This window comes from Lynx rufus, unplaced genomic scaffold (genome assembly GCF_022079265.1).
Source record: "Lynx rufus isolate CCGP_SWC_20201006 ecotype Redwood Valley unplaced genomic scaffold, mLynRuf1.p SCAF_9, whole genome shotgun sequence".
Taxonomy (NCBI): Eukaryota; Metazoa; Chordata; class Mammalia; order Carnivora; family Felidae; genus Lynx; species Lynx rufus.
The window spans coordinates 112,572,828-112,589,235 of NW_025814897.1; the positions used below are offsets into that span (position 1 = coordinate 112,572,828).

The 16,408-nt window shown below is 58.5% G+C and overlaps 1 protein-coding gene across 1 annotated transcript; it reads left to right on the forward strand.

Moving 5' to 3' along the window:
• The first annotated feature begins 384 nt into the window (after window positions 1–384).
• On the forward strand, window positions 385–3,836 carry FADD (Fas associated via death domain). The gene is made up of 2 exons (XM_047071061.1): window positions 385–711; window positions 2,615–3,836. The coding sequence occupies exons 1-2, from the start codon at window positions 426–428 to the stop codon at window positions 2,974–2,976; spliced, it is 648 nt and encodes a 215-aa protein (XP_046927017.1). The 5' UTR covers window positions 385–425; the 3' UTR covers window positions 2,977–3,836.
• The last annotated feature ends 12,572 nt before the right edge of the window (window positions 3,837–16,408 follow it).

Here is a 16,408-nt window from a genome sequence, read left to right on the forward strand (position 1 = left end):
CCGCCCTCGCTCAGGTCCGGGAACCGCCCCCCGGACCGCCCCCCGGACCCCACGCGGCGGGAGAACGGCCGCAGCGCGCAGGCGCAGACGCCCTCCCGGCCCGGCGCCGCCCGTTCTCCAGGGGCGCCCCCTGGCGGCGGCCGGGCGCCTTCCGGGCGGAAACGGCTACGGTAGGGCCCGGGGCGCATGCGTGGGTCCCGGGGTTCTCGCGAGATTTCGCGGAAGTGGCCTCTGGCGTGGACTTCCGGTGGTGGGGCCCGCGGCGCTGGGCGCGTCAGGGGGAATCCGGGAGCGGTGGGGCCGCGGGGCCGCGGGGCCGCCGAGAGGGCCGCGGGGCGGAGCGCGGCGCTGTGCGGAGGGCCGGGCTGGGCTGGGCTGGGCCGGGCCGGGCCGGGCCGGGCCGGGCCCCGCCGTGGCCCGCCGCCATGGACCCGTTCCTGGTGCTGCTGCACTCGGTGTCGGCCGGCCTGTCGAGCAGCGAGCTGACCGAGCTCAAGTTCTTGTGCCAGAGCCGAGTGGGCAAGAGGAAGCTGGAGCGCGTGCAGTGCGGCCTCGACCTCTTCTCCGTGCTGCTCGAGCAGAACGAGCTGGACCGCGAGCGCACCGGGCTGCTGCGCGAGCTGCTCGCCTCCCTGCGGCGCCAGGACCTGCTGGGGCGCCTGGACAGCTTCGAGGCGGGCGCGGCGGCCGAGGTCTCGTCGGAGGAGCGAGGTGGGCGCGGGGGCCGGGGGGCCCGGAGGCGGGTAACCGGTCCTGGGGTGGGGGGGGGGGGGTAGCGGGCGAAACGCCCAGTTCGCAGATGGGAGAGCCCAGATCCCAAAAGCTAACGTACTGTGTCTGGTTTGCAAAACGTGAACACATACACACCCCGATTCTTCCGAGTTAATTGGGAGTGACTCCGGTTAAGGAAAGGATGTTGCCCACCTCCTCTGGGTAGAGAGGAGTGGACAGAGAGGGGGGTCAGGAGCCAGGGGAACCTGCCCCGCTGCTTTTGGTTTCGTTCTGCCTCTGGGAATGCCCCAGCTGACCCTTTACCGCCGTGTGAGTGCCGGAAAGTGGCTCTTGGGCAGGGGTTTAGTGCCCCGGACACTTCACGTACTTAATTTTCACAGTAGCCCCAGCAGTTAGGTACTGCCGTCTGGTCCTATTCCGGTCTTACAAGCCAGAGGACAGCGGCTGGGACGCGTTAAGTGACTTGCCTAAGACGCACTGCCAATACCTACCAAGGACTCAACTGAGGCGGCCTGGGGTACGCGGGTGGTATTAGAATTCCGTTTCCAGGGACATTCAGTTGAGGAGGAGATCGTTAACATGATACATTTAAGAAGCAGTCCCCAAAATACAGGTGATCACATTTTAGATTTACGCGTGTCCGTGTTTGTATGTATGTTGCAAGAGAGCGCGCCAGAGGTGAGCAGGTCTGGGCCGGTTGACACAGGGTGACTCTTCGTCTTTCGAGGATGACAGTGTAGCCTAGCGGTTGGGAGTGGACCCTGGCACGAGGCCATCAGGGTTTCACTGTCTGGCTGTGCTGTAGTCTAGCTGTATGACCTCAGGAAAATCACTGGGCTTCCCCGTGCCTCAGTTTCCTCATCTGCACCAGGAGCGCCCACCTCCCGGGGCTGGAAGAGGCGACGCACGAGCTGCCAGCATCTTGAGGGCTCGTAGCTAAAGACACACATTCGCAGGGGCCTCCGAGCAGCGTTTTGTCCTTCCTCTGCTCACCCTCCATTCCCGAAACAGCCTCTGGCCTGTAGTGGCCCCGCTTGCGCGTCTCTGAAAAGCAGTGACTTTCCAGCAGATGAGGACAGGGTAGCCAGGGACCAAAGACTGGTGGTCAGTCCGGGCAGCTTCCAAAATAAGAACTGGGTTGTCTCCGTTCCCCCGCGGCTGACATACACACGACCACGACTTGGGGCCTTGAATAGCGGGAAGCAGATTCCCTCCCAGAGTGGAGCCAGGAGTCAGAAATCCAGGTGTCAGCAGGGCCAGGCTTCCTCGGAGGTTCCAAGGTCCTTCCCCCTTCTCCAGCTTCTGGGGGCCGCGGACATTCATTCTTTGGCTTATGGCCCCGTCTGTCCAGTGTCTGCCTCCGTGGGCACGTGGCTCCCTCTTCTGTGTACTTACAAGGATTCCTGTCACTGGATTTGGGGCCTACCTGGATAATCCAGGGTGATCTCCCGAGATCCTCAACTGAATCACATCTGCAAAGACCCTTTTCCAAATAGATTACCGTTCACAGTTCTGGGGATTTGACATGACCCTGGGGCCACCATTCAACCCACGACAGGCCCTCCCTCCGCTTCCCCTGTCCCGAGCAGTCAGCTCCACGACGACCCCTTCCACGACGCCCCAGCCAGCACGTCTTTGGCAGGCCGTACCTCCTGAGTAGCGGTTTGGGAGTGGGGTTGAGACAGGGTTGGAGGCCACCCTTGGGCTTTCCGGGACGTTCTTCCCCCGGCCCCTCCACTCCTGGATGCCTTCAGCCTGCACGAGAGGACCTCTTGTCTACCCAGCGCTTAGGTTAGCCCTGAGGAGCCCACTGAGAAGGTAGGGTTACCTGTCTTCTACAGGGCTCCCCAACTCCTGGTAAATCGTTTTGTTCTTTCCACAGACCTGCGTGCAGCGTTCGACATCATATGTGACCACGTGGGGAAGGACTGGAGAAGGCTGGCCCGCCAGCTTCGAGTGTCTGACGCCATGATCGATGCCATCGAGGAGAAGTATCCCCGCAATCTGACAGAGCAGGTGAGGGAGTCGCTGAGAGTCTGGAAGAACATCCACAAGGAGGACCCGGCTGTGTCTCACCTGGTGAGGGCGCTCAGGGCCTGCCAGCTGAACCTGGTGGCCGACCTCATCGAGGACAATCAGCAGGCCCGGAGCCTCGAGAGCGAGACCAGTCGAGGTGGCGGCACCGGCACCGTGTCCCTGACGTCACGGGACTCAGATAGGCCGTCCTCGGGGGTCCCCTGGTGACCCAGCGGCTCTTCCCCGGGGGCCTGGGGGCATCGGCACGGCCCGAACTTTGGTTCCCCTGCCAAGCTTGACCACGTGCCTTCCGCGTGCCAGTGCCGTGAAGTCCTAGCCGTGAGCCGGGACGAGGGACCCAGCACTCAAGGCCCAGAGTGGCGTCTCCATCAGAGCTGGCATTCACTGAGCATTTGCTGTGTGCCAGACGGGACTTGGGCGCGTACAGATGCTGTCATTCGTTCCTCGTGATCGCCCCAGAGAGGGGGAGTCTGTCGTCCCATTAAATGAGGCCCCGCGGGAGGAAGTTTGGGATCCACATCCAGCACACAGAGGGACATAAAAGTCAGCGTTATCACTGTTGTCACCATACGGGTGGGGGGACAGTGCCGAGGCCAGCGGCCGGGCGGTCGGCAGCCGTGGGAAAGCGGGGAGTTGAGCCGGGGCCGTGAGGCTCCAGCGTCCACACGGGCCCACAGGGTCATTCTGTTGCTCCCAGAGCCGGCCAGAGGCTTTGAGGCCGTCAGCGTAGACCCGTGTACCTGGACAGGTGGCGTGGGGAAAGCTGGTGGGCTCGTGGCCCTTGCGTGTGTCAAGGGACAGCAAGGCTTATGAGGACGGCCGGGAATAACACTGTTAAGTGCTCAGGGGTGATTGGTACAGAGTCCGTGCTCTACAGATGTTAGTTCTTAGAAGTGTTATGACTTCAAAATCATGACTATCAAAATCACTGTTCTGATAACCGATTTTAGTAAGGGAGCCGGATCCTGTAATTGTAAAGAGCGGTCTTCGTGCTTCGGAGGTAACCCTCTTAAAGCCTGTGCCTGTACAGTGAGAAGCTGCACAATGCAGAGAATTTCCCTCCCTGATGACGATCTCATTTCTCATGTTCTCGAAAGTCCCGTCGGGTCAGTTTCAATACCTCTTGTGGCTTATCTGAGGCTGAACTGGGAACAGCATGGCCACTCTTCATAACGGTTCCAGGAGCCGCCAGCAAGGGAGCTTTTGCCACCTCTCGCCAGCCCCTGGCCCGCCTGTCTCTGAGAGGCACCAGAGAGTCGCGTGGCTGTCCCTCGTTCGGGCCATCTGGCCACGGCCCTGAGAAAGCCACCCGTGATGTCCTTCTGTGCCACCTTGACCTTAGCCTGGACGAGGCGGCCCGCTCGGTAGACTGCGGACACCTGGCCGGGAGCACAGGCATTAACCAGTTCACCGGTTCGGGCGCTGCCAGGGGGCTGAGCCAGTCTGGGGCCCGTGCCACCGCAGCCTGGCCCTGCGTCGTGTGCCGGGCGTGTGCCCCACGTGCCAGCGCGCCTGCCTCTTGGAGCCTGTGTCAGAGCGGGTTCTGTGGGTAACAGATGTCGTCACGGCCCGTAACTGTCGGCGGCTTTGCTGACGAGTAGCTTTGGGCAGCAGGTTTTCCGGAAAATGTGCCCCTACCTATAGGATAGGCGGACTTCAGAGGTCCTCCGTCCCCTCAAAGCTGCTGAAATGTGCAAGTGCCCAGACACCCTGACATCCACCCTGTGCCCCCCTACGTGCCTCCCACCCCTGGAAGGAGCCCCCGACCCTCCATACCAGGTGCGCTGATAGGGGCCTTGACCTGTGATGCCCGCACAGGGAATTTTCCGTGGCTCTGCCGCTGCGTCCCGTCTCAGTCCCGCGCGTGGCGAGTCACCAGGGGGCCCCCGGCACCCCTGTGCATGTGGTGAGTGGGGAGGAGCACGGGCTCTGGAGCCGCCTCGCGGGACCTCCTCTCCAGGCCCGGATCTGAGCTCCGAGACTCGGGGAAGACGGCGGGTGAGGAGAGTCTCCGTCCTGCTCTGCGGGGCCGTGCGCGCCACCCACTCCCCAGGACCCGCCAGCTGGGTGCCGCCGGGGCAGAGCCCTGGGGCCCGGTGACAGGGGTGAACCTGCCCGACAAGCTGCCCCCGGGAGATGGTAGCTCAAGGCCAGACGGAAGCACGGGTCCCGCGTCGGTGGCCAGGATGCCCCCACCGAAACCAGCGCGGGGCCGGGCATCTAGGGGCCACGGCAGGGCCAGCAGCCTGCCCGCGGGTCCCCTGCCTCGCGGGACGAAGGGAGAGTGTGTGGCTTGGGGCAGAAGCACAGGGCTGGTGTGGGCGCCGCGGACGGGGAGACCCACGGCAGACGTTTGAGAACAGTGGTTTTTTGGGTGATATTTAGACTTCCTGTATCGTCCACATTTTCTGTACTTGTGTTTTCGTCATCCACCAGATGCAGGTAACGGGTGTGCCCTGGGCCGTTAGGCGGGAGAGGCCCCAGAGAGCAGTGGAGCAGGGGGGCTTTCCAGTCTGACCCAGGTCGGGTCCCGGCCTCACCACCTTCAGAAGCGACCGCTAGATGAGTGTCAGGCGCTTGCCCAAGTGCGTGGCAGCTCCTTCCTCAGGCACCTTAAACGTGAGTGGTGACATTTCACCCAGAGCCCCACAGGTTTGTCGGGAGGCTCTTCCGGTCCTTGTGACCTCACCGCACTTGAGCCCGGCCTGTGGCCTCTGGTCCTGGGATGTCTTTCCACCACCCCCCCCCAACCCCCAGGTGATTAGAAACACTGCTTCGGGGTAGAAGGTCCTCTGGGTCTATGGTAACCGCTGCTGGGACAGAGCTGATTGACATCTGATCAGAACCATGACCTTTGTGACGGCGAGCGGCCACCATGTTTAGACAGGAATTTCTCGCGGCAGCTTCACAAAAAAAGACGATCCGTGTGCCATTTATTTGTTGTGTGAATTTTGGGGGGGTGACACGTATGCCTCCAGCGAAGGTGTGCGCAAGCCACGTGGCTGACGTGGAAAGTAAGGTTAGAGTCGCATTTTGCGCCTTGGTTCTTTTTGTCCTGAGAAAGATGCGGGGAAAGGCCCAAATGTATGTGCTTTTGGGGAGATTTCAGGCCGGCGAAAGGGAGTTTGGTCACGTGTTTCCTGGAACGAGGGGTCAACCCCCTAGTCTCACGGCCCCGCAGATGTCCCCACATCACCCCCGTCCCCACCTCCCCTTCCGCCCTCGCCACAGCCGGCCCTGCTGGGTTATGGACGTGGGTGCCCAGGGAGCTCCTTCAGTCACCCCCCTCCAGGCCCTTCCGGACTCTGGCACGGGGGCAGGGGTTGAGGCAGACCCTTGCCCATCGCACTTCTGCCTTCCTCCGTCGCGTCTCCCTCCACAGCAGCCCAGGACCACTCCCCCCCCCCCCCCCCCCGCCTGAGTGGCACCTGTGAGGTCCCAGGTGCCACCCACGGTGTTTCTCTGAGGCCCCCAGATGCAGTGTCAGCTGCCTGGGGGCCACACCTTCTGCCATGCTAGCGAGCGTTCCCAGGCCCCAGGGGTGAGGTCATGGGCATCATGAGTCAGACATTATTCTGCCCACCACACTCACTTGGCATCTGCCCCCACCTGTGCCCAGTTCTGTGCCCGGCACCGTGATCTACCCAGTTGCCCAGAGGAGCGGGCCGGGCCCCCTCCTGCCTGGGGCTCACTCCCACACCAACTCCAGCCTACCTCCCGAGCCTCTCCTTTCCACCCCCCTTCTGCCTCCCCCCACAATGCCCTACCCCTTCCCGGGAAACACCATCAGCAGCCAGAAACAAGCAGAATCATACTCCAGACCCCTGACTATTCTTAGAAATGGCAATCTCCCCGCGTATTTTTAGTTTTGTGTTTGTATTTCCATGAGAACTACTCTGAGTCACCTTGCTGACTGCTTTCTAACCACATGACTCTGTGTGCGTCACGTTCAGAAGCCGCCAGCGTGACCGGGAGCAGCACGTGTGCACGTGAAGGTGGCCGGTCACCCCACATCTGCCGAGGGACAGGCAGAACTTCCACAGGGAAAACGTGCAGTTGAGATCCACTTGCCTTGAAGGAGCCGCCCTGAGCTTCGTAAGTCACCGAGTTAAGACACTGTGGCAAGAGTCACACTTAGGTATCAACCACGTGAATCGTCACCAAGGAACAGAGACCCATTCAGTGCAAGAATGGAGTCCTCCTTGAGCCAGAGCCACGTGACCTGTGGACGAGGCTTTCGTGGCATGGCTGGAGTGGACAACCACCGTGGGCCTTTCGAGTCACCCGAGGCGTCAGGTGCGAGGCCTCTCGATGTCCCAAACCTGCCTGTAGACACTAGGTGACCATCTTGCTTCAGCGAACGTGTTTCACGGGGCAGAGCAGCTGGAGACGGGAGAGTTCTGGACGTGGAGGCTGGGGATGGTCATAAAAAATTGTGAATGTGCTCGGTGGCACTTAAAAATGGCCGAAAGTTGGGGCGCCTGGGTGGCGCAGTCGGTTAAGCGTCCGACTTCAGCCAGGTCACGATCTCACGGTCCGTGAGTTCGAGCCCCGCGTCGGGCTCTGGGCTGATGGCTCGGAGCCTGGAGCCTGTTTCCGATTCTGTGTCTCCCCCTCTCTTTGCCCCTCCCCTGTTCATATTCTGTCTCTCTCTGTCCCAAAAATAAATAAAAAACGTTAAAAAATTTTTTTAAAAAATGGCCGGAAGTGTAAATTTTACGTACATTCTACCATTAAAAATCACATTAAATTAACGATGCATTTAATTACAATATTAGTCCAAATTGTGTGTGTGTTGTGGGCTTCTCTCTCCCTGATTTGTAATTCTATTGGCATTTTATAGTTTATGAGGACAGAAGCGTGAGCTTCTATCTGACCTTATGTGCGTACGTATTGAGGTAACACGATTATAAATAAAACCTTGCTCATCGCTGGGAGACGGGTCCCTGCCCTTCTCCCAAAGGGGTTTCTGGCTGGAGAAACCCAGCTCCAAGGGTCCCCAGGCCCCGAGGATCGAGCTCTTCTCTTCTGCAGCATCATAACGCGGGAGGGTTGCCCGGCCCTGCACAGCCCGGCCCTGAACACCCACCCTCATCCGCTGTTTCCTCCACCTCCACCTGCGTCCCTAGTGGGCCTGAGGCCCTGCTCAGACACCCCGTCGGATGGCAGCCTCTCCTGCCTGCGGCCCCCGCTCCCCTGAACACGCAGCAGGGAGGCATTCGGGCTGTGACACCGGCTGGGGTGGATGCGGGCCGGCCGGCAGCCTTCTCTCTGGGGCCAGGCCACCCCTCTGTCCATCGCTGATGCCAGTGCCCCCAGCCAGCGTGTCCCAGGGTGACCAAGACCCAGGATTTGCCTAGTCCCATGGAGGTCCGTCCGGGGACCCGAGGAGGTGCCTCCCACGCCCTGAGTCACCGCAGGCCACCCCAAGGGTCCCTCCCGCCAGGCGGGGTCGCAGCCACGTGCATAAGAGCGCACGCCTCGTGGCTGTGGGCTGTCCGCTCCGTTCACGCGTCCATCCATCCGTGCGTCCGCCCAGTAGATCCCTAGCGAAGGGCTAACGGCTGGGGCTCGGCTGTCCGCGCGCCCTCGCAGCTGGGTGAGCCCACAGTGGCGCCCCAACTCCACCCTCCCTTCTCACCTGAGAAGCCCCCCCGCCCCCCAGCCCAGGGCTGCTGCAAGACTCAGAGACGCGGTGTCGTGTCCAGGAGTGACGGGCACATCGTAAAGGCCACTAAATGCTGTTTTCGTTGTTCCTGAGTGGCGGCACGTTTTAAAAAGACTTGCCTTTATAGCAGGTTGGCTGGGTCAAAACACTCGTGAGTCACAGGTTCGATCCTGGAGGTCTTGGAGGCTCCGACGCTGTCTGGGGAACCAGCTTCCGTGCCTCTCAGCTGGCCGCCGAGTCCTGTCAGTGGGTTCATATTAGGACAGCGGGAATGAGGAATCCTGTGTCGTCTGGCCTCACTGGTGCTGTCTGTGCCCCAGACCATAAACCAAAGACTACAGGAAACAGAAAATGCACAGAGATCGACAAGAGTAGGAGACTCAGTCATCTGTCACCTTTCAGGGAGGCACAGTCTCCCCAGAAGGCTGGCCTGCGGAGTCCACCGCCCGGGTTCGGGTCCCAGCTCTGCTGTCCTGTGATCACAGTGACAGCACAGCCAGGGACGAATCTCACAGTCGCTAAATCAACTCGCCCCGCCTCGGGGCTCCCTGTCTCATGAGCTACCACTCTTTCGAGAAACTCTTTAAGCCAGTTTGGATGTTCTGGTATTTGCAGCGAAGGGGATCACATGGGAATTTAGACTGTGATAAAGATGATGTTTCAAATGAGAAAAAAAATGAGCCACAGGATAGGGTCTGTAGGGAGAGGTCATTGGGCCCTTACCTCCCTCCTTCTGCGGTGAAGCCCAGGCCACGGGAGGTGTGGAGGGGGAAGCCGTGAAGCAAGACTGGGTCGGTGTTTTCGTCATCTGGAACAGGAAGTGGAGGACCATCAGATAAAAGACTTCAACAGCGCAGGAAAGAGTATCCAATGGAAAAAAGACAGTCTCTTCAGCAAGTGGTGCTGGGAAAACTGGACAGCGACACGCAGAAGAATGAACCTGGACCACTTTCTTACACCAGACACAAAATAAAATGGGTTAAAGACCTCAACGTAAGACAGGAAGCCATCAAAATCCTCGAGGAGAAAGCAGGCAAAAACCTCTTTGACCTTGGCCATGGCAACTTCTTACTCAACATGTCTGGAGGCAAAAGCAAAAATGAACTATTGGGACCTCATCAAGATAAAAACCTTCTGTGCAGCAAAGGAAACAGTCAGTAAAACTGAAAGGCATCCGACAGAATGGGAGAAGATATTTGCAAGTGACGTAGGAGATAAAGGGTCAGTATCCAAAATCTGTAAAGATCGTATCAAACTCAACACCCAAAAAACAAATGATCCAGTGAAGAAATGGGCAAAAGACATGAACAGACGCTTTTCCAAAGAAGACTTCCAGATGGCCAACTGACACGTGAAAAAATGCTCCACATCACTCATCATCAGGAAAATACAAATCAAAACCACAATGAGATACCACCTCACACTGGCCAGAATGGCTCACATTAGCAACTCAGGCAATGACAGATGTTGGTGAGGATGCGGAGAAAGAGGGTCTCTTTTGCACTGCTGGTGGGAGTGCAAGCTGGTGCAGCCACGCTGGAAAACAGTGTGGAGGGTCCTCAAAAAATTAGAAATAGAACTACCCTACAACCCAGCAATTACACTACTAGGTTTTTTTTCCAAGGGATACAGGTGTGCTGTTTTGAAGGGACACATGCACCCCCATGTTTATAGCAGCCCTATCGACAATAGCCAAAGGATGGAAAGAGCCCAAATGGACATCAATGGATGAATGGATAAAGAGGATGTGGTGTATATATATACAATGGAATATTACTCAGCAATCAAAAAGAATGAAATCTTGCCGTTTGCAACTACGTGGTTGGAACTGGAGGGTATTATGCTAAGTGAAATAAGTCAGAGAAAGACAAGTATCATGATTTCAGTCATATGTGGAATTTAAGAAACAAAACAGATGAGAGACGCCTGGGTGGCTCAGTCGGTTGAATGTCCTACTCTTGATTTCAGCTCCAGTCATGATCTTGAGGTTCTTGAGTTCGAGCCCCTCATCGGGCTCTGTGCTGACAGCACAGAGCCTGTGTGGGATTCTCCCTCTCTCCCTTTCTCTCTACCCCTCCCACTCGCGCATGCTCTCTCTCTCTTTCTCTCTCTCAAAATGAGTAAACTTAAAAATAAAAACAGAGGAACATGGGGAAGGGAAGAAAAATAAGATAAAAACAGTGAGGCAAGCCCTAAGAGATACTTAAATACGGAGAACAAACAGGGTTGATGGAGGGAGGTGGGGGTGGGGGAGGTGACAGGCATTAAGGAGGTGACGGGCATTAAGGAGGTTACTTGCTGTGATGAGCACTGGGTTCTACTCTGAAACTAACACTATGTGTGTTAACTAACTTGAATTTAAATGAAATAAAGACAAAGCAAAACAAGACTTCTCATGCCAACTACTTAGAGAACTAGAAACGTCTACTTGTCAAAGAAAATACTCCAATTGCCAACCCCACCCCTCACCCATGATTTCTCATCCCGTGGATTTAGTTGCCCTTGGTCCTGAATAGGTGATCGTCCTGCCGGTGATACAACAGCGGCCTAATGCTCCATCCCAACGCCTACGCCTGTCCCCTCGCACCACATTACCACGTGGGCATTTCTCGTCTCGTGCCATCGTGATAAAGAGGAGTGAGGATAGGACAAGGGATTTTGAGAGAGGGTCCATGTTCACATCTAATTGTTCTGTTTGTATTGTTATTTGTCTCTGACATTAAACATCAGCGGTGCAGGGCGCCTGGGTGGCCCAGTCGGCTCAGCGTCCCACTTCAGCTCAGGTCATGAACTCGCGGTTCGTGAGTTGGAGCCCCGCGTCGGGCTCTATGCTGACAGCTCAGAGCCTGGAACCTGCTTTGGATTCTGTGTCTCCCTCTCTCCCTGCCCCTCCCCCGCTCGCGCTCTGTCTGTCTCTGTCTCTCAAAATTAAATAATAAAAAAAAATTAAAAAAACAAAACATCAGCGGTGCCTGTGTGCAGGAAACAGTACGGCGTGTGTGGGGTCTGGCGTTATTCACGGTTTCAGGCATCCGGCGGCGGGGGGACGGGGGGTCTCCGGAGGGGTCCCTCGCGGGTAAGGGGCCTGCTGTATCAACAGGTGTAGAAGGCGGATGGCCGCTTGTGAAATGGTCACAGACGAAGGAACTGAGAAGTTTAGGGTCAATAGCCTGTTCAATGTCATTCGTTAGTTCCCTTCTCAATAAGCATTAGCTGAGCACCTGCTCCATGATGGGCGAGGCCAGGATGGGATGCGCCGGCGGCCTCTGTCCTGGGGCTTCCGGAGAGACAGACCTAAATCCAGGAATCATAGGAACAGACTGTGTGATCCCACAAGGAGGGGAGGCCCACGGGGCCGGGGAGGTCGCCTCTCTCAGGTGCGAAGGAAACGTGGCGGTGGGGCAGCTGGGAAGGGCGGGGGTACGGCAGTCTCTTGGAGCCTGTTGCAGGGACTGGAGGTCTCATGGTGGTTTTGGGGACAGTGCCAGCTCTAAGGTTCCCCGGAGCAGGTCCCCGCGTGTCCGGGGGCACTGGTCCTCGAGACCTGCGAGCCTCCCACCCCCTTTAACACCTTGCTTTGTGGCGGAAACCAGTCCGAGCTTTGTTCCCTTTTGTTTCCCATTCCGGTTTTGCGGCGAGAACCTGCCAGGAGTTGGACTTCTGTCCTGAGAGCCAGGGGAAGGCCCGGCAAAGGCCGTGTGATCAGATCTGCATGTTCCCAGCACCGCTCCGGCTGTAGGCTGGCCCGGAGGGAGCTCGCGGGGCCGCGCGGGAGCCGGGTTTGGAGGCAGCCAGACTGGGCCGGGTGGGGGGTGATGGAGGGGGTTTGGGGTAGTGTGTGGTGCCGGAGGGACGAGCGGGAACAGCTTCCGGGCTGTTTGGGCCTGGCATGCGTCCGGGGCACGAGACAGGGAGGTGCCCTGGAGGCTCGAGGGGGTGTTGAGTGGGCGAGGAGGGGCACCGCGGGGGCCGGAGTGAGGTCTTTGTGAGTGTGGGTGCCCACTGGCCAGGGAGGGGCCGGGGCCCGAGGTGCAGCATAGGAGTGGAACCCTGCACCTGCACCCCCCCCCAGCTCCCCCGAGAATCTTCTGGAAATGTGTTCCAACTGCAGAATCCAGGCCCCACCCCCAGAGAGTCTGATTCAGCCCTGGGTGGAGCCCGGGGAATTGCCTCACTACCGCCTGGGGCAGAATGACTATTTAATCACAACCGTGAAGCAGCGAGTCTAGTCGCCCTCGGCTCGGCCTCCCCCAAAGCCTGGCCGCCCCAGACAGGCCAGGAATGGGGCCACAGAGGGTGGTCCCCGCTCTGCCAGCCTCTCCCACCCCTGCAAGCCCAGAGCCGCAGGGGGCGGGAGGGGGCGTGTCCCGTGGAGGCAGGTGGTCACCTCCAGGGGCACTGGTGGCTGAGCCCGGGGGGTTTAAAGCCCACGGCCCCCAGGCCAGGAACACACAGTGCATTCGGTGTTCGTTCTGTTTCAGGTTAATCTGAGAGGCTCTGTCACCCAATTTGTAAAACAAACGGGATGGGATTCACCCTCCTTCCTCCCTGTCCCGGCTCGGGACACGGCTGGGCACTCACAGCCTCCTCATGAGGGTGGGCCCCAAGCCCTTCTGACTCCCCAGCCAGTGCTGGTACCCGCGGGGGGGGGGAGGGTAAGGGGGGACCCCACTGAGGGACGGGTGGGCACTGACCCCCAACCCTGCGTTTCCTGTGACAGATCACAAGCGGAGCTCAAACTGGAAGCCGAGCCTTCTGACTCCAAGGCCCACGCCAGTTCCGGGACACCTGTGTTTCCGAGAAGGGGCCTTCTGAGTTGGGTTTCGTGGGATAAGTAGGAGTTCTCCAGACAGTGAGCGCTTCAGGCACAGGAAACAGTGAGTACAAAGGCCAGGAGGCATGAACTTGGCGGCCTTGTTTGGGAGGCAGCAAGCAGATAGCCTGGCGGGTCTGGGGCTGGTTCCTGGTGGGTTGTCTGCCCTCTGAAGGTCTATCTTCTGGACAAAAAGGAGCCAGTAACATTTGGAAGCAGGACATGATTGAATGTGAGGTTCACTTTACTGGAGACCCGGTGAACACAGTTGTTCGTCAGAAAATGAGAAAACCAAACACCGGCCAGCTTGCTGAGGGCTGTCCTTCAGCTTTGGGGCTGAGTCTCAAGGGAAAGGACGGAGTTAACAGGTGCTATACGGCTTCAGAAGGACGCAGTGCCGCGGCTCAGGCTGTGTAGCCGCTTTGGATGTTTCCAAGGTGCTCTGAGGGCTCGCCTCTTGTCTGAGCTCCAAGGGAACTTGGACTGTGGTCGAGAGAGACTGTTTTCCCCTTTGGACAGGTAAGACGAACAGGTGCAGAGAGAGGCTGGTGATTAGCTCCGGGGGGTGGGGGGGGGTTGGGGGGGGAGAGGGGGGGGGAAGCTCGCAGTAGGAAGTGGAAGGGTGAGGTCTTCGGTTACTCCGCCAGACGAAAAACCGGCCTGCCCTGCAGAACTTTCTAGTTCCCGGACCGGCACGGCAGGCCCCGGAAGTGGCCCAGTCCAGGGCGGGGGCGAAGCCTGTCCCGGCCCGCATCCTGTCCGGGGACTCCCAGGGAAGGTGTCCCCGCAGGCCGTCACCGGGAGTGTCTCTGCCCAGCGCGGGAGCCCCCCCAAAAGCTAAAATAAGGCTCGCGTGTGCTCCAAAAATACTCTGCTGAAAGGCCCGGCCAGCCAGCACTGGAAATAAGCCCGTCTGCTGGCTTCCCGCCCAGAGAAGCCCGGGGGGAGGCAGAGAGCCACATTTCCGGTCCCCACACCCTTTTATTTTGGGAAAATCAAAGCCTCCCCACCGGCCGGGGCGGCTTCGGTCCAGGCAGCCTCCTCTTGCTAGAGGACGTTTGGGCCCAGAAGGAAGAGGGTGGCCCTTCCTCCCACCCACACATTCATTCACTGGCTCTGTGACCGGCTCTTCTGTTCAGTGACCCTGCAGGCGCCAGGCCCTGCTCTGGGCATCGGGCTCCGGGCTCCGGGCTCCGGGGGGGTCTGCTGTGCTCACAGGCTGTGAGATCGCGGGGCCCAGCATCCCCGCGCGGTACGACGGGGACAGACCGGAGGCAGGTTCACTGTGCTGGGACGATGCAAAGGGACGATGCAGACGAGGTCGGCGCGGGGCACGCAGGAGCCCTGGCCCCACGTGCCGCCCTAACTGGGCCTTGGCCACTGGCTTCTGCCGGGTCACCTGCGGGCTTAGCCGAACAGACCGGTGGGTTCCCCTCCGCCGCCTCTGACCTGCTGACCTCTGACCTACGCCCCTTTAACATCACCACGTCTGCTCCAAACCTCTCTGGTTCTTCTTCAACCCCACTGCGGGCTCCCGCCCCCTCCCCGCCAGTGGCCTGGGCTCCTGATTCCGAAGGGAATGGAGACCGGCCGACAGGACCCTCCTCACCGGGCCGCCCCAGCCCTGCAGACACCTCTCTTCCACCGCACCCCGCACTCCTGGCTCAGATGCTTTCCATCTCTCTCCCGGAACAAGCACCTGGGACCCCTGTCTCCACCTCTTCTGCTCCAGGCCCCTCCACACCGGGCCTGAGGCTGCCTCCTGAGGGCCAGACCTGACCCTATTGTTTTCCACTTCCCAAATCACAGTGACCCCGGGGTCAGCTTGGCGGTTTTTGCCTCAGTGACATGCCGCCTGTTCCTTTATTTACTGAGCTTTTCCTTTATTTTTTTAAATTTTTTAAATGTTTATTTATCTTTTGAGAGACACAGAGTATGAGTGGGGGCAGGGCAGAGAGAGAGGGAGACACAGAATCCGAAGCAGGCTCCGGGTTCCGAGCCATCAGCACAGAGCCGGACGCGGGGCTCGAACTCACGGACCGAGAGATCATGACCTGAGCTGAAGTCGGACGCTTAACCGACTGAGCCACCCAGGTGCCTCTACTTAGCTTTTTCTTTAAAGTGACTCTTTGAGGGGCGCCTGGGGGGCTCCGTCGGTTAAACGTCCGACTTCGGCTCAGGTCACCATCTTGCGGTCCATGAGTTCGAGCCCCGCGTCGGGCTCTGGGCTGATGGCTCAGAGCCCGGAGCCTGCTTCCGATTCTCTGTCTCCCTCTCTCTCTGCCCCTCCCCCGTTCATGCTCTGTCTCTCTCTGTCTCACAAATAAATAAATGTTAAAAAAAAATTAAAAAAAAATAATAAAGTGACTCTGAGCCTGGGTGGCTCAGTCGGTTAAGCATCCGACTTCGGCTCAGGTCATGATCTCACGGTCTGTGAGTTTGAGCCCCTTTCAGGCTCTGTGCTGACGGCTCAGAGCCTGGAGCCTGCTTCGGATTCTATGTCTCCCTCTCTCTCTTTGACACTCCCCAGCTTGCTTGTGCTCTGTCTCCCTCTCTCTTTCTGGAAAATAAATAAACATTTAAAAAAATTGAAGTGACTCTCTTTCCTCAATTTGTTTTTTAATTTAATTTTTTTAACATTTATTTATTATTGAAAGACAGAGAGAGTCAGAGCATGAGCAGGGGAGGGACAGACAGAGAGGGAGACACAGAATCGGAAGCAGCCTCCAGGCTCCGAGCCGTCAGCACAGAGCCCGACGCGGGGCTCGAACCCACAAACCACGAGGTCATGACCCGAGCCGAAGTCGGACGCTTAACCGACTGCGCCCCCCAGGCACCCTAATTTTATTTTTTTTAGGTCATCTCTACACCTAATGTGGGCTCGAGCTCAGAACCCTGACTGAGATCAAGAGTTGCGTGCTCTACCGACCGAGCCAGGCGCCCCTTTCCCCAACTTAATTTTAAATTAAAAAGAGAGCTTGATGTCACTGTGGAGGAAGGAAAGCAGTGTGTGTCCTCATCATGCGTTCACACTGTCTTTACGTGAGATCCCTGATTTGTAGCTGAGCGTGTGCCTGCCCAGAGTCCAAGCCGTATGTCCCAGCTCACCCCGCAGTGAGGTGTGGACCTTCACCAAAGTTCTGCGTGTGGGCAGGAGT

What these genes read in the sequence shown, in the direction of transcription:
- FADD (XM_047071061.1), top strand. Translation starts at nt 426, where the DNA reads ATGGACCCGTTCCTGGTGCTGCTGCACTCGGTGTCGGCCGGCCTGTCG. An exon ending in GGTCTCGTCGGAGGAGCGAG is followed by an intron (nt 712 to 2,614) that starts GTGGGCGCGGGG and finishes TTCTTTCCACAG; the next exon opens with ACCTGCGTGCAGCGTTCGAC.